A 23,246-nucleotide genomic window follows, 5' to 3' on the forward strand; every position below is an offset into this window, starting at 1 on the left:
GTAATCCCAGCAGTCTGTGGGAGGATTGCTTGTGTCCAGGAGTTTAAGACCAGCCTGGGCAACATAGAAACCCCATCTCTATTATTAACATGAAAAAATTACATATATAAAAATTGTTTATAAATCAAGCAACTATTAACTACTTAAATATGATTTCCCTTTATATGGACCATTTGAGAGCCTCCTGTTGTGTACCGAGTGAGAAAGCCCATGGTAAAGAAGGTGATGTATCTCTCTGGGGTGACCAACGCTGTCTGCGTAGAGTCTTCTTGGATGGCCTTTATTTTGCAACACTTCATGAAACAATGATGAGTTATTGATTGGTTATTGAACCAATGCCAATAATCAATTCTCTCTGGAGTTACTGGGTCTATTGAGGGTAGATAGATATAACTCAAATAAATGAAAACTGTTTGCACTCCTCAAAATGTTGAGGGTAGGCCCAGTAACTCCAGAGAGAATCGATTATTGGCATTGGATGAACATATGATTCGGTCATGGTGTTGATTATCCTGTAATCCTTACAGAATCTTATTGATCCAGGTAGCTTATACTGCACAATTACAGGTAAAAGCCAGGACTTCTATGTAGTAAAATCACTTGTTACCAACTCTATTAATTTAGTTACTGCTCCCTTATCATTTGTTAAGACAGTGTATGAAATTGGCAATCCAATTGGGGTGACCCCTTATATATGTAATCACTAGGTTTTTCCTGCCTGGTTTGCCATCTTCTCTGGGTCCATATGTTCAAAGACTCCAGCCTGGGCACCTTTTAACAAGGGCCACTCTTCTCATGGTTTCTAGCACTAAATACATTTTTTTTTTTTTTTGGTTCAGCTAGATTTAGGCAGCAAAAAGTCTCCGGGTCTCAGCACTAGTATACTCTCTGTAGCTTTAGTTTTTCCAAAATGGCCAGTTTCTGGGAAATCTTGAGCAAACTAGCTCAAAGAAGCACTGTAAGAGCAAGTGCAACTCTTCCTCTTTTACCTTCTACAGGAGCATGTGGAGTCACCGCTATCTCGTCAGCCGGAAAAATCCCTATATCAAGACAGGCCTTTTACGTTTTACTACAGTTGGTATCTTCAGCTCTTTTGAAGCAGTGCGCCCTCCTTCACAGAGACCATAGCTACAGAAGTCTTACCTTATCTCTTATGACGTTAACTGAAGTTCATGCTGTGTCTCGAGGTTTCTGGGCCACACAGAAGCAATGCTATCTAGGGGGCAGTGTTTTTCCAGGATGACTCTAGAGAAGACTCTTCATCTTCCTTAGGACTGTTGACTTCCTGATTTGATTGCTGTCTTCGTAAACTCTTTACGCAGTTCTGACACCACATGAGAATTTACAAGCCATCAACTAAAGCCATACTGAATCCATAAGAATCAATTGCTTTGTTTTCTCTTGATTCTGCATTCAGAATGGAATAGAACAGGGAAGTTCCAGCAGCCTCCTTGTTTCATCGCCTTATGCCCTGGCCCCTACTCCTATCTCCAGCCTTCTAGATATCTGATTTCTGTGTTCCATCCCCTGAGAGAATCTATTATATTGATTCAGCATGGACAAGTATGTATAGGTCTATTCTTCCAGCTGGGCTAAGATCTCAGAGCTACTAGAAACTTCAGGGGGATCACTAACAAGGTCTTGGATTCATTTCCGTTTTTCCAGAGTAATCATCCTCAGTCTGATTGTTTTTCCTTCAATAGCAACTCATAAAACCTTTTGGCTCTGAATCTAATTTCCTAAGAAGAAACTGGCCATGTGTCATAGGTTCTCTAGAATCACAATCTTCTGAACCTAAGCCATAAAAAGCTTAATAATGCTCATAGACTTCATTACTGAAGCAGATGTGAGTGAATCTAGTTCTCTCAGTTGTAGTCTCTGTAGACACACTGATATGAAACGCACGGTTTCAACAACCTTCAGTGCATACCCTGAGGTTCTAACCCTTCCCTCGTTTCCACGTTCCTACTTTCCCCTGCCTACTCTCTGTCTTAAGACACATGAAGTATTTGGAATCCAACTTGGAATGACCCAGTAACGTTCACCAGAATGTGTGGTGGGATAGTAGCAAAGATAATGGAAGGAGGAATTGCCCAAGAGGAGGAAGGAGGAGGGGAGGAGGAGGAGGAGAACAATAAAAGACTTTTTTTTTTTTTCAGGAGGGAACTTTCTACTCCAAAAGGAATAAGGGTCTGTGTACCCAGTAAATGGTTTTAACCAAGAAATCTGATTAGACTTGACTTTATTAGGATAGAAAGTTTGTGCTGTTTGTTGACATCAGCTCTGTTTTTTCCCTCTAACAGCAAAAAGCCCCAAATTTTTATGTGAATTTTCTTGGAAAGACTTCTTTTGGAAAATATCCATCTGGCATGGGTATATTCATACAAGTATACGTTGGAATATTGATTTAGCTGCAAGAACGAGAACAAAATAACAGTGGCTTAAATAAGATTGAAGTCCATTTCTTTCTCACATAACAGTCTGGGCCATAAGAAGCCCTGGACTAATGTGGAGCTTCACAAGTGACGTGGAGCCCAGACTCCTTCTACCTTTCTACTTTGTCATTCTCAACACATGGCTTCCTTTGTTTGTTTGTTTGTTTGTTTTTTGAGATGGAGTCTCACTCTGTTGCCCAGACTTGAGTACAGTGGTGTCATCTCGGTTCACTGCAATCTCTGCTTCATGGGCTCAAGTGATTCTCCTCCCTCAGCCTCCTGAGTAGCTGGGATTACAGGTGCATGCCACCTTGCCTGGCTTAATTTTTGTATTTTTAGTAGAGATGGTGTTTCACCATGTTGGTCAGGCTGATCTTGAACTCATGACCTCGAGTGATCCTCCTGCCTGAGCCTCCCAAAGTGCTGGGATTACAGGTGCGAGCCACTGTACACAGCCTTCAACACATGGCTTCTATCTTATGCTTCAGCTGCTGCTCTTCTGTCCATACTTCGGCTAGCAAGAAGGAGGAAAGTAAAAAGGAAAGGCATGTTCCTTCCTTTAAGGACATGAGCCGGAAGTTGTAAGCGGAGTATATCACTCCACTCACATTTCACTGGCCGGAACTTAATTAAATGGTCACCAGGCCTAGCTTCTAAGGTAGGCTGGGTGATGTGGCGTTTAGTGGGACAGCAACGTGCTCCAAATATAATTGCATTATTATGTAAAAAGAGGGGAAAGGTATTGGGGAATAACTAGCAGTCTGTGCCAGTTAAGGTGAGGAGGAATCTTGCCCATAGTTTGGTGCTGGGTGAAACAACAGTTAATGGAACCTGGAGAAATCAAGGCATTAATTGAAAAATCTCCTGGAGACAAAATCATTAGGAAGTTGGATGAGAGGTGATTCTTTTCTAACAGGAGTGGATGTGGATATTAAAGTGCGTAGCTAAGCTATTGTGAAACTATTACCAGAGGCTGTTGAGGAGGCATAAGAAGGGATCATTTCATGACATTGTATTGTATTTCACAAGAAAGTGAACAACCCTGTAGGGATAACCACAGACCTCTCCTCACCCCAAATTATTTATATGATCAAAGCCAAACTGGATCTAGTGTGCCAAGATACAGATAGAGATGTTTCAGAGAACTTCTCAGCAAGATACGGGATGAGGGGCTCAAGAAGAGGCCATCAGAGGAGCGGCAGGATAAATTTAGAGAACTGATAAGGGCCCAAGGAATTTCCAACTCTTCAACAGTTGGAGGATTGACGGAACAGTGGAGGCTCTATCTGAACAATGACTGTCAAGGGAGGGATTATGAGTGGAAGACATCCCCAGATTTCTAGAGAAGCATCCTTACTGCTTCTCTTCAGAGCTATCTAGCTTAGGAAGGAGCAGTTGACTTTTGAGTGTCAAAAAAAAAATGTATATATAATAGTTCCTTTATGTATGCCACTAGTATAGACACATAAAGGAACTATATACACTTGCTGGCAGATGCACCCCAGCCCTCCGATATTCTTTGTCAATAAGTTGAGGAAAGGGATCCCATTCCTTCCCAAGGAGAGTATTGTTGGAAAAGGACAACTGTGTTCCATCACATATCACTTATTAGGGGCAGGGAAGAAGCTCAGTAGCATACGATGGCCTATATATGGCAATCACCTGGGAAAGGAGATGTACAAAGTTTCCGACTGAAGTCAGCACTGGTGACTTCTTACTGCTCTGAGCTGGGCAGGTCTTCCAGCAGTTCAAAAGAAAGCACAAAAATATTCAGTCTCTACTGTGAACATAGGAGTGGATAAAATTTGGTTATTACCCAAGCTCATGATGTTAATGATTAATAATAATTATTAGTCATACTTCTTCAGTAACAATACATTTATGCCCCACCTATGTCTAAAAGGGATCAGAGCTTATGTTAAAAAGTGCAGATACAGTGAAATATAGCCTGTTAGAACTACAATAAAAACTACTTAGCAAAAGAAGTGGGAAAAAGTTAGGAGATGAAAAAACATGTACCAGAACACTCAAGATTAAACAAGAGTACTGCAAATGATAACAAAGCCTGAGGTTCCTAGTGGCCAAAGCAAAGAAGAAAACACAAATAGGTTTCATAGTTCTCATTGCTGAGTAAGAAAAAAGCACACCAGTTAATAAGGAGGTGCTAACTCTGGGAGCAATTGGTCTTGTTGGTTTTTATATAAGGAGTATGGAATATCATAAACGATAAAAGCAATGTTAAAAATTGGAGCTTCTGGCCAGACACAGTGGCTCACGCCTGTAATCCTAGCACTTTGGGAGGCCAAGGAAGGCAGATTACCTGAGCTCAGGAGTTCGAGACCAGCCTGGGCAACATAGTGAAACCCTGTCTCTACTAAAAATACAAAAAATTAGTTGGGAGGGGTGGCCCATGCCTGTAGTCCCAGCTGTTTGGGAGGCTGAGGCAGGAGAATTGCTTGAACCTGGGAGGTGGAGGCTGCAGTGAGCCGAGATTGCACCACTGCACTCCAGCCTGGGCGACAGAGTGAGACTCTGTCTCCAAAAAAATAAAAAATAAAAATTGGAGCTACTTTTCGTCTGACTTTTTTTTATATCTGCCTTTCTTAAAATTCATATTAAATACTCATTTTATAAGGGCAATTTTAGGAGTGAGGTGTGTGTGTGCCTGCACACACATATGTAAATGTATGTGTGTGTATGTGTGTGTATATAATATACATTTTTTTTTTTTTTTTTTTTTTTTGAGACGGAGTCTCGCTCTGTCGCCCAGGCTGGAGTGCAGTGGCCGGATCTCAGCTCACTGCAAGCTCCGCCTCCCGGGTTCAGGCCATTCTCCTGCCTCAGCCTCCGGAGTAGCTGGGACTACAGGCGCCCGCCACCTCGCCCGGCTAGTTTTTTTGTATTTTTTAGTAGAGACGGGGTTTCACCGTGTTAGCCAGGATGGTCTCGATCTCCTGACCTCGTGATCCGCCCGTCTCAGCCTCCCAAAGTGCTGGGATTACAGGCTTGAGCCACCGCGCCCGGCAATATAATATACATTTTTCATGGTATTTTAGAGATCTTGCTTTACCCAAAAATAAACCTTGAAGAGCCTGAGGACTTAATGATAGGCATGTTTTTAGAATACCATCATCAGTTGACTTGCTCAGCAAGCTCCTTTTAATATAGGATAAGAATTAATGTAGGCTTTGGCATCCATTGCTCTCTTTTATTTTGTTGTTGTTGTTGTTGTTGTTGTTGCTGTTTGGTTTCTGTTTGAGACAGGGTCTTGTTCTGTCACCCAGACTGGAGTGTGGTGGCACGTACACAGCTCATTGCAGCTTCAGCCTCCTGGGCTCAAGCACCCTCCTGCCTCAGCCTCCCCAAGTAGCTGGGGCTACAGATGTGTGCCACCACATCCAGCTAATTTTTTCTCTTTTTGTTGAAATGGGGTCTCACCATGTTGCCCAGGGTGGTGGTGAACTCCTGTACTCAAGTAATCCTTCCACCTTGGCCTCCCAAATTTCTGAGATTACAGGTGTGAGCCACTGCGCTGGGCTCACTGCCCTCTTTTCTAGCTCTCTTTTCCTCAGAAATGGTGCAACCTTTTTGGAAATGTTATGGTTGCGATATAAGTAAGGACTATGTTACAATGAAGGACAACGCAATGAAAACTAGCTTAAACCATAATGGGATTTATTGTCTGGGTAACGAAAGTTCAGAGAAGGGCAGGGTTCAGGGCTGATCAAGCTAGTGGCTTAATGACATTGTCAAGTATCTGTCTGTTTCTGTTACTCGGTTTGCCAGGGGCACAATCAGTTTCATCCTAAGGCTGACTTTTCTGGGGCTTTCTCATTCACATCTAGTAGAAAATAGAAGATCCCCAAAGGTTCCAGAAATCTCTCTTTATGATTCCTTGGCCTGAAATGGGTTACAAGGTCATCCCTGAACCTGTAATTGTGCTAAGGGAGGAGTCTTTGCAGATTTGCTCTGACCTGAACTGCTTGTCCAAGTCCTATAGCCAGGGTTGGATTTAGCTTCTGCCAACATATCTGAGATGACCCGGAGAGGTGTGATACCTCAAACAAAATCATGGTATTAGCCAGGAGAGGAGGGAACAGATCTTAATGAAGCGATAGCAAAGTCAGTACAGCATCCAGCACCTGGAAATTTCAGCCTACAACTTGGAAACACACAGACGAAAAATTTTTAAATAATTTTATAATTTTTGTATTCTTTTACTATTATTATAGCATTAATTAAACTCCATGAGAATGAAAAGAAAGAAAATCCAACTATTATATCACTGGTTTTTAAAAAGTCAGTTTTTCCTTCAAGTTTTTACACTTAGTATGTTTTTAAAAAATTTTCATTGTATGGATACAATCATTGTATGGATAGAATTTTGCATTGTTTTTGTTACTATTTTAATGACTGTATCATATTCCATTAAGTGACTCAGTGATCTCATAATTTACTTAATAATTGTCTCTAAGATTTTTAGGTTGTTTGCAATCTTTTTTGACATTATACATAACCCAGGTATCATTTTTGTGCATGTGACTTTTTCCTTCCTTGGGACTTGTCTGTCAGAATATGGTTCCTGATACAGATTGAGATACCGTTATTCATTTTATACCAGAATGGAAACTTCTTCCAAGACAGCGATCTTTTGAGTTTAACAAATGCTTCTGCAATTCACCTTCAGACTCAGATATTAAACTCTTAAAACAGAGTTTGCTTATAAGGACATCTTATAGACTTGCACAATCCTAACTATTTGGATGGAGTTTTGAAAGGAGAGTCAGAATCCTTAATCAGAAGGATTTAGGGTGTTAGGATGATAGCATGATATATTAGTGTAGTATAGAATAGTGGTTAAATCATGGTTTTTGGAGTAAGGCAGACTTGAGTTTGAATCCAAGTTGTATTAATACTTGCTTACTGTATTATCTTTTGACAAGTTATTTAATACCATTCTGGGGCCTGGCACAGTGACTCATGCCTGTAATCCCAGCACTTTGGGAGGCCAAAGTGGGTGGATCACCTGAGGTCAGGGGTTTGAGACTAGCCTGGTCAACATGGTGAAGCCTGTCTCTACTAAAAATACAAAAATTAGCTGGGCGTAGTGGTGCGTGCCTACAATCCTAGCTACTTGGGAGGCTAAGGCAGGAGAATTGCTTGAACCTGGGAGGCAGAGGTTGCAGTGAGCCGAGATGGTGTCATTGCACTCCAGCCTGGGCAACAAGAGTGAGACTCCATCTCAAAAAAAAAAAAAAAAAAAAAGCAACATTCTAAATCTGAGTTATCTGCATAAAATGGAGATGGTAATTCCTATTTTATTGGTATTTTTCAGGATCCTGGGAGAAAATGTATATAAAGCCTGGTGAATACTGTATCAATAATGGTGGTGGTTGTTATTATTGAACAATTGTGAATTTGATCTGAGGCCAAGATTAAGAAGCATGATATAATGTGTGCAGAAGAATTTAATTTCTGTCCAAGAAAAAAAAAATCGGATACTATCTATATTTGGCGTGAAACCATTACCTAGTCTCTGAATCCCCTTCACACATTCTTATGTAGTTATCATCCAGTCTCCAAAGACCTCCTGGAATGAGCCCATTTCTGCCTCAAAATGGTAGTGATACATTGACATACTGGCATTTGACATACTGAGTCAAATCCTGACTCATTCCACCCTCTGGTCTAGTGTTACCTTATGAAATACAAAGGGCAATTGCACTCTTTCACTGTATCTTACAGGAAGGAGCTGGGAAGGCCAGTCCTAGAACCCCCTCCATGTGAGCCTCAGATGATCCTCAGCTGACAATCCTTTGCTGACACTCCCAGTGGTGAAAAGGATGTTCGTGAAGTGGCCCATTTCATAATTGAAAGCACTAGTGGTGAAGAAGGACTGCCTTTTATGTAGCTTAAGTTTCTCCCCTAAAACTTATTTTTTTTATTGTTTGAGACAGGGTCTCACTCTGTTGCCCAGGCTGGAATGCAGTGTCATGATCACTGCTTACTGCAACCTCAACCTCCAGGGCTCAAGCGATCCTCCCACCTCAGCCTCCCAAGTAGCTGGGATCACAGGTGCCCACCACCATGCCTGGCTAATTTTAAAAATTTTTTGTAGAGACAAGGTCTCCTGGTTTTGCCCATGCTGCTCTATGAATTCCCGGGCTCAAGTGCTCCTCAGGTCTTGGCCTCCTAAAGTATTGGGATTACAGAAATGAGCCACTGCACCTGGCCACCCTCTGTAACTTCTATCTCTTGGGATAATTCTGGGAGTGAGACACAATTGGTCTACTATGGAGGCAGACAGATTTGCATTTTAATCCTGGTTCCATTAGTTGTTTTCCTTGGGCAAGTTACTTAAACTCTCCAAAACTGGAAAGCATGGATAATATTGGCACCCACTGCATAAGGCTATAGTAGGATTAAATGAAATAAGCATGTCAAGCACTTAACACAGGACACATAATAGGTGTTTTGAGGCAATAGGTGTCTAGTCTTGTCATTTCTTTCTCCTGATTTGGAGAAGGGTGATGATGAAATGGATACATCGAGCCTCTGTCAGATTCAGAAATCTTTGAACCAGGTGTTCCAGTTAAACAGGCTGGTTCTTGACTGTAGAGTCAAACTATGATACTTATTACCTGAAGAGAATAGAAACTAGTGGGGATGTAGGGGGAGGAAAACACCAGGAAATATCATCAAGTTATTTTCTCTTTCTCTCTTTCTTTCTCTCTCTCTCTTTCTTTCCTTCCTTCCTTCCTTTCTCTTTCCTTCCTTCCTTTCTCTTTCCTTCCTCCCTTCCTTCCTTTCTTTTTCTTCTTTTTTCTTTCTTTCTCTCTTTCTCTCTCTTTCTTCTCTCTTTTTTTTTTGACAGGGTCTCACTCTGTCACCGATACTGGAGTACAGTGGCACGATCATGACTCACTGCAGCCTCCATCTCCTAAGGCTCAGGTGATCTTCCTGCCTCAGTCCCCTGCATAGCTGGGACTACAGGTGTATGCCAACACACCTAATTTTTGTATTTTCAGTAGAGAGAGAGTTTTGCCATGTTGCCCAGGCTGGTGTCGAACTTCTGTCTCAAGCAATCCACTCGCCTTGGCCTCTCAAAGTGCTGGGATTACAGGTGTGAGCCATCGTGCCGGACGCATCAAGTTGTTTTCAGTTTTCTTCTGCAATAATGCGCCCGAGGGATGTGATCCCCTTACATGACTACCAGTGGTTCGTGTGGGCAGTGAACTCAGTGATTTTCCCCTGGAGTGGGAAGGAGGTGCCCTAAGTGGTCTATGTAGTTTATAAAAGCATCTTGCAATCCCTGGGAAGTTCTGAGGTTTTTTCTGGGAGGTTTTTTCTCTTTTCTACTCTCTATCTTGAGAATCACCAAAATAGATACTGGGAAACCCCCTGCCTTCTTGACATCTCTATTGAAGACAAGTGGGATTGTTTGCTTGTCTGATTGCAACAGGTCAAGGGAGCAGTTCTCAAAGTGTGGTCCCATGACCGCGAGTATCACTTTGGAACTTATTAGAAATGCAAATTGTTGAGCCCCACCCAAACCTACAGCAATCCATGTTTTTTAGGGGCTTTTTGTTTTTGTTTTTGTTTTTTTTTTGTGATGTTCTTGGCTAACTGCAGCCTTGACCTCTCACCTCAGCCTCCCGAGTAGCTGGGACCCCAGGTGCACACCACCATGCCTGGCTGATTTATGTATTTTTTGTAGAAACAGGATCTTGTCATGTTGCCCAGGCTGGTATTGAACTCCTGGACTCAAGTGATCCACCCATGTCAGCCTCTCAGAGTGCTGGGATTACAAGAGTGAGCCCTGTACTTGGCCAGCAATTTGTGTTTTAACAAGCCTTCCAGATGATTCTGATGCATGCTGAAGTTTGCTTATCATCAGTGGGTTAAGAAAAGGGGAGAAAGACACAGGAGCCAAATCATCACCCCGTGAACAAGCCTGGGCTTCCTCTGCCCTGCTTTTAGATTCAGATTCCTGCAGCCTCCATGCCTGATGCCCATCTGATGCTCTCAATGGATGACTTATTAGAGAGACTGAGTTCTGCCAGCACCATTTCTACCCTCACACTGTGTAGGGAGGGGTTACTGGTAAGCTGTGCTTGCTTGCTAGGTCAACCAAGGACTGGCTTTATTTCTCTTACCCAAGACTTGTATGAATGTATTATTCTCTTTGGACTAAAGAATGTTCCAACCGGCCGGGCGCGGTGGCTCAAGCCTGTAATCCCAGCACTTTGGGAGGCCAAGACGGGCAGATCACGAGGTCAGGAGATCGAGACCATCCTGGCTAACACAGTGAAACCCCGTCTCTACTAAAAAAATACAAAAAACTAGCCGGAAGAGGTGGCGGGCGCCTGTAGTCCCAGCTACTCGGGAGGTTGAGGCAGGAGAATGGTGTGAACCCGGGAGGCGGAGCTTGCAGTGAGCCGAGATCCGGCCACTGCACTCCAGCCTGGGTGACAGAGCGAAACTCCACCTCAAAAAAAAAAAAAAAAAAAAAAAAAAAGAATGTTCCAACCTCTTTCCAACATTTTCTAAATATAAATTATCCTTGACTATTTTGATGACATTGCTGTGATGGGTCAAATATGGAGTAATAGTGCTTTACTCAGTTTGAAAATGATTCACTTGGCCGGGTGTGGTGGCTCATACCTGTAATCCCAGTACTTTGGAAGGCCAAGGCGGGTGGATCATTTGAGGTCAGGAGTTTGAGACCTGCCTGGCCAACATGGTGAAACCCTGTCTCTACTAAAAATATACAAAGTAACTGGGTATGGTGGTGTGTGCCTATAATCCTAGCTACTTGAGAGGCTGAGGCAGGGGAATTGCTTGAACCTGGGAGGCAGAGGTTGCAGTGAGCTGAGATCATGCCACTGCACTCCAGTCTGGGTGAGAGAATGAGATTCCGTCTCAAAAAAAAAAAACAACAAACAAACAAACCCTGGCCCAGTGGCTCACGCCTGTAATCCCAGCACTTTGGGAGGCTGAGGCAGGCAGATCACGAGGTCAGGAGTTCAAGACCAGCCTGGCCAACATAGTGAAACCCTGTATCTGCTGAAAATACAAAAAATTAGGCATGGTGCCGGGTGCCTGTAATCCCAGCTACTCGGGAGCCTGAGGCAGGCGAAGCGCTTGAACCCGGGAGGCAGAGGTTGCAGTGAGCCAAGATCATGTCACTGCACTCCAGCCTGGGTGACAGTGTGAGACTCCATCTCAAAAAAAAAAAAAAGAAGGAAAAAAAAAGAAAAAAGAATGATTCACTTATTTCATTTCTACCCTTTATTATAGTATTATAGTTATTTTTAATTTTTTCACTGTTGGTTCAGCCAACAAACACTCATTGGGAACCCACTCAACTACTTGTTGAGTTACCTAAGTGGTATTATACTTCCAGTTTTACAGATGAGAAAGCTGAGACTCAGAGCCCAAGTCTATATTGTAAGTGGCAGAGCTGGGATTTGAACCTAGATCTGTCTGGCTCCAGTGCTCATGCTTATTCTGCTACATCAAGTTCATTCTGGGACATGTCTTCCTCAATAGAACTTTTTAAGGATAGAAACCATGACACTGCTGGTCATGCTGGCTCACGCCTATGTTTCCAACACTTTGGGAGGCTAACGGATGAGGACAGCTTGAGCCCAGGAATTCAAGACCAGCCTGGGCAACATAGTGAGAACTTGTCTCTACAAAAAATAAAAAAATTAGTCAGAAGTGGTGGCACGCACTTGTGGTCCCAGCTACTCAGGAGGCTGAGATGGGAGGATCACTTGACCCCAGGAGGTTGAGGCTGCAGTGAGCCATGATAGTGCCACCCCACTCCAGCCTGGGCAACACAGCAAGACCCTGTCTCAAAAAAATAAAAGGAAAAGAAAAGATAAAGATAAAAGAAACCATGACACCTAGCAAGGTATTTTACACATTGTAGAATTTGAATAATGTTTGTGTAATGAATATAAAATGTGTTATTAGAATAATTCAGGTTGATAGGCTGATAATATGGGTTACTAACTATGAACATCGAGGATATTAGAAATACTCAGTTTGGGTTTCATAAAATGGTGGGAAAGTACCCCTCATCTCATGGGATGAAGTACAAAATTAACAGATATAAGAATGAACGAGGGAGAAAGAGTGTTTGTATGGGGAGAGAGTGTTGAACAGGTACTAAACGAAATTTAGATTCTAATTTAGAAAATTTTTAAGGTTGCTTCTTGGTCTTTTCTGTACCTATGCACTTCAATTTAAAAAGTTACAAAAAACGAATACTCAATTTCTGCCTGTCAATAGGCATTTTACCAGGTGAAGCCATTTTTCTCAGAAGACATAATATTTACTGCCTTGTATAATAATCAAAGATATTAGGCATCCATATATAGTTGACAGGCCATTCAGAGCAAGGTTAATTCTCTGAACTGGAAAAGAGTAAAAGCTATAGCAATGAGTACCACCTAGTGGTTACTCAGAAGATGTGACAATTTAGCCAACCTACTTCATTAGGAAAGGTTCAGCTTGCTATCGGTTGTAACTGTGATGGCCTCTCCGCACACAGAAGTTTGATTTCCAGCAGGAACCCATTTTCCAGATCCAGAAAAACTGAGTCCAGATAACTAATGACAAGTAATCACAGATTTGAGTTAGAAATAAAGCCATGTCTTGGACTTAACAGTGTGGAATGGGGAAATGTGAATAATAATGTTTCCTTCTTTGCTGTTTCTCCCCCCTGAAAAAGTATAATGTTAGTGCCCAATCTGTGATCATTCTCCTTCCAGATGAGGAAATGGGAGAAAATATGGCCCAAGATCTGAAAAGGAAAATTCTTAAAGGGAATTGCTCACAAGAGGCTGACAAATTCTACTTTTAAAATGTTTGATGTAGCTGGGCGCGGTGGCTCATGCCTGTAATCCCAGCACTTTGGGAGGCTGAGGTGGGCAGATCACCTGAGGTCGGGAGTTCGAGACCAACATGGAGAAACGCCGTCTCTACTAAAAATATAAAATTAGCTGGGTGTGGTGGTGCATGCCTGTAATCCCAGCTGCTCAGGAGGCTGAGGCAGGAGAATCGTTTGAACCTGGGAGGCAGAGGTTGTGGTGAGCCGAAATCATGCCATTGTATTCCAGCCTGGGCAACAGGAGTGAAAATCTGTATTAAAAAAAAAAAGAGTTTGATGTAATTATAGACTTACAGAAAATTTGCAAGAAAAATACAAAGAATTATTGACACACTGCACACATTTCACTCAGATTTTCCATATATGAACATGTTACCATGCTTGCTTCTCCTTTCTCATTCTCTTCCCCCATCCTCCACACATGTGTGTATACACACACACACACACACACATATATATATATACACAACACATACACGAATACATGAATTAGGAATAAGGGAAAGCTCTTCTGAAGAAAATGTCAACTAATAAATGGAGAAGGAATTGTGGAATTTAAAAAAATCGCCATTTGAGGTTGGTGCAATGGCTCACACCTGTAATCCCAGCACTTTGGGAGGCCAAGGTGGGCGGATCACCTGAGGTCAGGAGTTGAAGACCAGCCTGACCAACATGGAGAAACCCTGTCTCTACTAAAAATACAAAATTAGCCGAGTATGGTGATACATGCCTGAATCCCAGCTACTTGGGAAGCAGAGGCAGGAGAATTGCTTGAACCCAGGAGGTGGAGGTTGTGGTGAGCCGAGATCGCGCCATTGCACTCCAGCCTGGGCAACAAGAGTGAAAAAACAAATCACCATTTGACAATATTAGTAATAATCAGGCAAAAATCATCAAGGGATGCTAAAACTAGCATTCATTGATGCTCAGTGAAAGTGAATGATGGATGAGTAACAGAATATTTACACAGTTTGAAAGGGTCTCCCCAAAAAAACACATATAATTACAGAAAGAAAAACAGTAATTTTATGTTGAAGAAACGGGCAGACACCACCTTAACAAAAGATCAAAGTTAACCTCACTAGTAATGAGATGAACAGGCAATATGTAGTTCCTGATACCATACCCTGAGAAAGACACAGTATCACTTCTATGGTATTCCTCCCCAAATGCATAACCTGAATTAAAAAAATGAGAAAACATTAAACTATCTTAAACTGAGGGACAATCTATTAAATAAATGGCTTATACTTTTAGAATCCTGCTTTGTAAACAAAACTTAGAACTCCCTACAGCCCCACCGGCACAAGGGACTGGATGGGTGTGTTAAGGTGCATGAGGGAGATCAAGTTCTTCAGGGTAACAGCCAGTTTTCTTTTCTTTTTTTTTTTTTTGAGACGGAGTCTTGCTCTGTGGCCTGGGCTGGAATGCAGTGGCTGGATCTCAGCTCACTGCAAGCTCCGCCTCCCAGGTTCACACCATTCTCCTGCTTCAGCCTCCCGAGTAGCTGGGACTACAGACGCCCGCCACCACGCCCAGCTAGTTTTTTCTATTTTTTAGTAGAGACGGGGTTTCACCACGTTAGCCAGGATGGCCTCGATCTCCTGACCTCGTAATCCGCCCGTCTCGGCCTCCCAAAGTGCTGGGATTACAGGCTTGAGCCACCACGCCCGGCCAGTTTTCTTTTTTTTTAATTTAACTTGCACACAATGTATGCACAGGGAGAATCACAGGGCGATTGTTTCTAGGTCTTTTTTGATCTGGGAACACTGAGTCGCTCTCTCAGGAGATGACTGTGCCCATCCAATTGCACTAGTCATGCCAGGGCCAGAGGTGCTGTGCCTACCTGCCACTCCCATGGCTACAGTCACTGACACCAGGGGCCATGAGACCACATCTCTATTGTAAGGTGTTTGGCCAAGGCGAAGGCCTTGAACTCTAGAGGGAGTACTCTAGAATTTGGGGGCATTTTCCAAAAGGCATCACTACCTTTTGGAAGAGGACAAAAGGAATCACTACCCAGTGCAGAAGGCGGAAATACCTTGGCTCTGGGGAGTAAGAATTGGGAAGTTAAGCTGATTCAGAAAAAGAAAAGTGTAGTTTCATAATGACAATGTAAGAGATAACTACTGAGCAGAGTTCAGTCTTTCTGAGGTGAATTGGAAGAAGAGGAGGAGACACTGTAGCTACAACGCTTCCCTCATGCATTTCCTGGTCTTCCTCATGCCACCCTTAGGCTCCTAACCAAGTCTAGGGATGGGTCCAGATGGGGGATGGGCTTCCATCTTGGAAGCATCTCTGGCTCCAGGGCAATGGGTTTTCCTGTCTCCTCTGGGGGAACAGTGAGAAGGACGCAGCCTCTTGGGTTGTTTTCTAGTGACCTATGGAATGACAAGCTCCAGTGCTTATTACTACACCAAAGTGATGTCTGAGCTCTTCTTACATACCGCATCAGACACTGGAGTCTCCTTTCAGGCCATCAGCAGCATGGCAGACTTCTGGGATGTGAGTATAAGATCTTTTCTACCCCTCCCCTCTCTTTCTCAATGGCCTGAGGCCACAGGTTAGACAATGGATCAGACCTTATGCTGGGAAATCAGGTCAGTCAGGGATCAGACTGAGTCAAAGGGCCAGGTTGAATTAATGGGTTAGGCTAGAGTTCAGGTGGAGGTGGGTAAGGGATTGATTAATACAGCGATCAGGGAATTAAACCAGGAGTTAGACTAGTATCGGGAGTCAGAGGTAAGGCTGAACTTCAAAACGAATTTTAAATAAAGAGCAGGGCCACTTCAGATCAGACTCTGGTCAAAGTTCATTGGTCAATGGAGGAGTTTTAAAAAGCAGGCCAGGCACGATGGCTCACACTTGTAATCCCAGCACTTTGGGAGGCTGAAGGAGGCAAATCACCTGAGGTCAGTTGTTCAAGACCAGCCTAGACAACATGGTGAAACCCTGTCTCTACTAAAAATACAAAAATTAGCTGGGTGTAGTGATGCATGCCTGAAATCCCAGCTACTTGGAAGGCTGAGGCATGAGAATCGCCTGAACCCGGGAGGCAGAGGTTGTAGTGAGCCGAGATTATGCCACTGCACTCCAGCCTGGGTGACAGAGTGAGACTCCATCCCTTAAAATAATGATAATAATAATAATAATAATAATACTTTTTTTTAAAGCAGACTAGAGACAAGCTGGGGAGTCAGAGGATGAGGGCAAAGGTTATCCTAAGGGTAGGGGGTCAGGAGGAGGCTGGGTAAGATTCAAGCCAGCTTGTGGTTCAGTTTGCCCAGGGCCCACTACTGGACAGTTTATATTGGACCAAATGGTACAACAACCAGAGCCTGGGCCATGGCTCCCACTCCTTCATCTACTATGAGAACCTGCTGCTGGGGGTTCCGAGGCTGCGGCAGCTAAAGGTCCGCAATGACTCCTGCGTGGTGCATGAAGACTTCCGGGAGGACATTCTGAGCTGCTATGATGTCTACTCTCCAGACAAAGAAGAACAACTCCCCTTTGGGCCGCTCAATGGCACAGCGTGAGTGAGCCTGTCCTACCAATGTCACAGGGCTTGCCCCTCCAAACCTGACACCATCCCAAGGTATGGGAACCACTTTCACTGAGGCTTAAAGAGCCTCGAGAGCACTTCAGGGGACTTCAGGGGGCATCTCCCTGAATCCCAGCTGTGGCTGTTTGGGGACCTTGGTCTGTGTCACTCAGGAACAGAGGAGGTAGGTTAGCAAACACAGCCATAGCCTCCAGACTTGTTCCCACACACAGGTCGCAATCACACTTGTCCTACCTTGCATGCAGTTCTTCCAGGGAAAGCTTCCTTTCTTGCCTAGAAGTTGGTTAGGGGTATAGAGAATGGGTGAAATTGAAAAGCCCAACGCTTGAGATTGATACGTGGAGCAGCAAGGGGTCAAGGATGGATGATGAATTAGGGAAGGAGAAAAGGGTGGACAGGACAGGATGGAAGAGGGAGGAAATAAACACCCAGGATAGAAAGTTTAGTGGATAGAATGGAGAAACATGGGGTGAAGGAGCCTGATGTGCAGTCACAGAGCTGGAAGGAGCTTTTCCTTCTGGTCCAGGTGCTTCCCTTAGGGGGACTATTCAAGGTGGGCCAAAAGTGGGGCTTGGCTTTGTCATCCAAATCTTTGAGTGACATAGTGAAAAATCAGATTTGCATTTGAGTTTCAGTTCTGTCATTCATAGCTGCATTATTTCGGTAACCTCTTTCATAGTTTTCTCTTCTGCAAAATGTGGATAATAGTCACCCTCCCTTCTCAAATGGTTGTTAGTATCAAACAGAATAATAAATGATACACTATATATGTATATATCACATATCATATACACACACACACACACACACACACACAATATGTAAACCTGTAAAGCCCAGACAATAATAAAGCATTGTCATTGCCTTGGAAGATGAACTTTTGGGCTGGCTCAGCTGGCATTTTCTGTGGCAGGTGGACATACCACTCGCAGGATGAGTTGGGGGGCTCCTCCCACTGGGGCAGGCTCACAAGCTACAGTGGAGGTGGCTACTACCTGGACCTTCCAGGATCCCGACAGGGTAGTGCAGAGGCTCTCCGGGACCTTCAGGAGGGGCTGTGGCTGGACAGAGGCACTCGGGTGGTGTTCATCGACTTCTCAGTCTACAATGCCAACATCAATCTTTTCTGTGTCCTGAGGTGAGCCACCTTTCCCTACTTCATCCCCCCTTCCCTGGCTCCTGGTTCCCGTCTCTTGTGCATGAGACCCTTCTCTAAACTCATACCCTGTGGTGAGCGTGGAGAGGAGAGGAAGTGGGAGGAGCTGTCCCAGCCCAGGCTCTACTAGATGTCTCTCCCTCCCCCCATAGGCTGGTGGTGGAGTTTCCAGCTACAGGAGGTGCCATCCCATCCTGGCAAATCCGCACGGTCAAGCTGATCCGCTATGTCAGCAACTGGGACTTCTTTATTGTTGGCTGTGAGGTCGTCTTCTGCGTCTTCATCTTCTACTATGTGGTGGAAGAAATCCTGGAGCTCCACATTCACCGGCTTCGCTACCTCAGCAGCATCTGGAACATACTGGACTTGGTGGTCATCTTGGTGAGGGACAGATATCTAGGACTTGGGACATTCTGGGGGGAGGAGGGGGTTCTACCCTGATAGGGGTTCCAAGTTCTTCCTTTTGGAGCCCTAAGCCCTCCTTCTGACTTTTGGTTAAATCATCATTTAACAGCTCCCTAAGTGAGATGGAGATGTTCCCCTTTCTCAGCCCTTGGGAAACCCTGTCTCTCACATCTCCTCTCCTCCTCACCCGTTATCTGAGCCCTGCTCTTTCTTTTTTTTTTTTTTACTATATGCTGTTCCTTGTCTTTTACGACCTGTTCTGTGGAAACCCATGCCTTTTGTCTTCTATTCAAATATTCTGCCCCTTCATCTTCATCTCCCTCCTATTAACAGGACACATTCATTTCCTGACCAAAGCTTGGAAGTGGTGGGAGCGGAAGGAAATGACTGGTTCCAGTTCCCTACAGCCCTTTACAATCTATATATTAATATTTACCACTGGCCCCAAACCCTTCTCTTGGGCTTTAGAACACTTTAGATGCTCCCCAGTCATCCTACCCAGTTCTATTTGAACCTGAGATAGTGAACAAGTCAGCAAGGAAGACTTTTTTCTCACCTGTCTTACCTACCCTGGCTCTTCCTTGGGGCCTCATCTTGGAACTTCCCTTGAGATCCCCTTGCCTTCTCTGACACCCCCATGACCCCTGTGTGACAGCTCTCCATTGTGGCTGTGGGCTTCCACATATTCCGAACCCTCGAGGTGAATCGGCTCATGGGGAAGCTCCTGCAGCAGCCAAACACATATGCAGACTTTGAGTTCCTCGCCTTCTGGCAGACACAGTACAACAACATGAATGCTGTCAACCTCTTCTTCGCCTGGATCAAGGTACCTGGCACTCTCACACCCAGCTTTGCTTCAAGGCATGCTCATTCTCCCTTCTTTTTTCCTTCTTCTTCTTCTTTTTTTTTCTCTTTTTGAGATGGAGTCTCGCTCTACTGCCCAGGCTGGAGTGAAGTGGCACAATCTCGGCTCACTGCAACCTCCGCCTCCTGAGTTCAAGTGATTCTCCTGCCTCAGCCTCCTGAGTATCTGGGACTACAGGCGCCTACCACCACGCCTGGCTAATTTGTGTATTTTTTGTCGAGACGAGGTTTCACCTCATTGGTCAGGCTGGTCTCGAACTCCTGACCTCAGGTGATCCGCCAACCTCAGCCTCCCAAAGTGCTGGGATTGCAGGAGTGAGCCACCATGCCTGGCTTTTTTTTTTTTTTTTTTTTAAAGACAGAGTCTCTCTAGAGTGCAGTGGTGCAATCTCAGCTCACTGCAACTTCCACCTCTCAGGTTCAAGTGATTCTCTGCCTCAGCCTCCCAAGTAACTGGAATTACATGTGTGTACCACCACGTCCAGCTAATTTTTGTGTCATTCTCCCTTCTTCAATATGTGTCTCATTTTCTTTGTCTGGCTTGGGAATTCCTGTGGCTTCCATAGGCCCTTGGCATGGTCTTTTCAACACTTTTCCCTTTTCCTTCTTCATGCCTTGATTCAACATGGTCCTTCCAGATATTCAAGTACATCAGCTTCAACAAAACCATGACCCAGCTCTCCTCCACGCTGGCCCGCTGTGCCAAGGACATCCTGGGCTTCGCCGTCATGTTCTTCATTGTTTTCTTCGCCTATGCCCAACTCGGCTACCTGCTTTTCGGGACCCAAGTGGAAAACTTTAGCACTTTCATCAAGTGCATGTGTGTGTCCTGCCCCCTTCACTCCTTCACTCCTCCCTGGCCCCTCACCCTCCAGCTCCATGGGTGTATGTATCCTTGGAGAAGATGAGTATGTGCGTGTGGGCATGTCTGCGTTTAAAGCATCTGTGTGAGCGTCTCCGGAAGCCCTGGTGTGTGTGTGCTCAAATAATCTAAGCACCCTGCACTGTGTCTATCAGATTGGGGTGGACGTGTGGTGAGGGGTCTGTCTGTGGTTAGGAAAGTGGGATAAGGGGGTGTTTATTAGGCTCTAGGTAAAGCCCAGACCTGGTCTCTCAGTTTCACTCAGTTCCGGATAATCCTCGGGGACTTTGACTACAATGCTATTGACAATGCCAACCGCATCCTGGGCCCTGCCTACTTTGTCACCTATGTCTTCTTCGTCTTCTTCGTGCTCCTGGTGAGGGTCTCTCTGAGGGGTGGGGACATAGAGGGCCTGCAGGGTGGAGTTTTTGTCCCAGTATGTCCCTCACTCAAGATTGATAAGTTCCTTAAATCAAGGATGGATAGTGAGTGGGGGGGGCGGGGTGGGGGCAGATGTCTGGATCTTCTGAGAGATGGTTAATGTAGTATTAACCAGTTTGCAGGTTTGCAGAGTATAAGGGAACCTGCAGACTCCCTCAGTAAAATCAAACCCTCATTCTCCAAGGATGAAAAGGGGAGAAAAGTGCCTCATGAGGAGTAGTAGCTGCACCTGGAAGCTTCTATGACTGTCCTCCAAGACTCCCCTTCTTCTGGGGATCTCATGCTGGTTTCTACTGCCACTACTTGGTAGTTCTCTCTCCCTGCCAACCAGGAATAATCTGGATTTTAATTAATTAATTTATTTATTTTAGACAGGGTCTCACTCTGTCACCCAGGCTGGAGTGCAGTAGTGCAATCTTAGCTCACTGCAACCTCTACCTCCCGAGCTCAAACTATCCTCCCACCTTAGCTTCCTGAGTAGATAGGACCACTGGCATGGTAGGGAGCCACCACACCCAGCCAATTTTTGTATTTTTTGTAGAGACAGGGTTTTGCTATGTTGCCCAGGCTGGTCTCTAACTCCTGGACTCAAGCAATCTGCCTGCCTTGGCCTCCCAAAGTGCTGGATTACAGGTGAAGGCCACTGTGCCTGGCTCTTGGATTTTATTCTTACTAACAAGGCCGGTAATTTTCTTTATTTGATCAATGGATGGGGATACAGATATGGATTGGGGGGTAGATGGTAAAGAGATCATAATTGTACTCTCACCCTGAAAAGCTTCTAGTTCCAATGATTGATGGGCCCTTATATGAAGGAGGTCTGTGGCATATGTTAGGGTATCTCTGTGGTCAGAAAGGCTACTGCAGCAACTGAGAGTGAGGACACCAGGTTGGTCAAGAAGCATGATCCATCTCTAACAGAATTGTGCTGAAAGGCTGGGCTCTGGGGACCCTGAGAGGCAGGGATTGGTGGGCTGCCGAGCTGGGATTGAGAGCACTGACTCCTTTGGAACACAAGTCTTGGACATTAATGGGGTCAGTGGGCTCAATCCTTCCAGTGGGTCTGGAGGTGAGGACCCAGGTCCCCACTTTATTTTTCAGAACATGTTCCTGGCCATCATCAATGACACATATTCAGAGGTCAAGGAGGAGCTGGCTGGACAGAAGGATGAGCTGCAACTTTCTGACCTCCTGAAACAGGTGACTGCTCAGTCTCCTTGAGCTACACATTTCCATCAGTGCCGCAGTCTAACTAAGGCTCTGTGTCCTGGTCTGTTCCTGACTGACTGAGGTGCCTGTGCCCTCGTGTGCATTTAATTTATCTTTGGAAGCCTGGCATACTATGAGTGGGGCTGGGGGCCAGGGATGTGTGAGCAGCTTGTGAGAACTTGTGCCTACTTCCTTTCCCTTTCAGGGCTACAACAAGACCCTGCTAAGACTGCGTCTGAGGAAGGAGAGGGTTTCGGATGTACAGAAGGTCCTGCAGGGTGGGGAGCAGGAGATCCAGTTTGAGGATTTCACCAACACCTTAAGAGAGTGAGCAACCAGAGACCCGGCCTTCTCTAATACCAGTCTCTTGAGTCCTCAACCCTCAACCATACTTCATTTGCCTATAAGCCTTTGGTTTTGGTTTAGGGGCCTCTGATCCTGACTTGCAGGCTTCAGATACGTGCCCGTAGGTCTCTGCTCCTGACCTTCAGAACTGTGCCCTTGGTTTAAAGATCTCTGACCATGTTCTATAACATCCTGGATCTTGTTGAACAACTCTTAGGAACCAATGTAATAATTCCCTAATCATTGAATACACACCCCACTCCCACAAAACTCTGATTTTTGTTCTATGCTTCCCCACGAACACTCATCTATTCCTTTAGCTATTCACTCCCTGATTCCCAGTCAAACATATTAATACACATTGAACAAATACATTGTGAGCACCAGCTGCAGATCAGGCACTAATAGACAACCTAATTTTATTTTATTTTATTTATTTATTTATTTTTTGAGACAGAGTCTTGCTGTGTTGCCCAGGCTGGAGTGCAGTTGCACAATCTTGGCTCACTGCAACCTCAGCTTTCCCGGGGTCAAGCGATTCTCATGCCTCAGCCTCCTGAGTAGCTGGGACTACAATCATGTGCCAGGACACCTGGCTAATTTTTGTATTTTTAGTAGAGATGGGATTTTGCCATGTTGGCCAGGCTGGTCTCAAACTCCTGGCCTCAAGTGATCCACCTACCTCAGCCTCCCAAAGTGCTGGGATTAGGAGACAACATAATTAAATGGGACAAAGTCTTTGTTTCCTAAGAACTCATAGACTTGCAAATAAACTGAATCACAGAAGAAGTTCAACAGAAGTTACTGGGAGTAGAGGGTGATCAATTCTATCTCTGAGCTTAAGGGAAGGCTTCCTGGAAGAGGTAATGTCTAAATAGGGTATTGGAGGATGGATAGCTCACAAGTGGACAAACAGAGGAAGGCTGTTCCAAGAAGAGATGAAAACACATATGAAAGCATAGAGGTCTGAAACCAAGCAACATACACAGGAGGAATAAGTAGTTGAGCATTGCTAAGGTATTAAATCAAGGGGCAGGGACAGGGGGTGGTCATAGCAGGAGATGAGA

At 44.6% G+C, this 23,246-nt stretch overlaps 1 protein-coding gene across 2 annotated transcripts in view; it reads left to right on the top strand.

Moving 5' to 3' along the window:
* Positions 1–23,246, top strand: part of PKD2L1 (polycystin 2 like 1, transient receptor potential cation channel) — a 43,638-nt gene that overhangs the window by 16,673 nt on the left and 3,719 nt on the right. For both annotated transcript variants that reach the window (XM_010356092.2, XM_030941163.1), the window contains exons 3-11: positions 15,713–15,840; positions 16,614–16,867; positions 17,811–18,035; positions 18,206–18,434; positions 19,114–19,284; positions 19,961–20,142; positions 20,440–20,560; positions 21,727–21,825; positions 22,040–22,161. In XM_010356092.2, coding sequence (XP_010354394.2) covers positions 15,713–15,840; positions 16,614–16,867; positions 17,811–18,035; positions 18,206–18,434; positions 19,114–19,284; positions 19,961–20,142; positions 20,440–20,560; positions 21,727–21,825; positions 22,040–22,161 — 1,531 coding nt within the window. The remainder of the gene's footprint in view (positions 1–15,712; positions 15,841–16,613; positions 16,868–17,810; positions 18,036–18,205; positions 18,435–19,113; positions 19,285–19,960; positions 20,143–20,439; positions 20,561–21,726; positions 21,826–22,039; positions 22,162–23,246) is intronic.

Source organism: Rhinopithecus roxellana, chromosome 11 (genome assembly GCF_007565055.1).
Source record: "Rhinopithecus roxellana isolate Shanxi Qingling chromosome 11, ASM756505v1, whole genome shotgun sequence".
NCBI lineage: Eukaryota > Metazoa > Chordata > Mammalia > Primates > Cercopithecidae > Rhinopithecus > Rhinopithecus roxellana.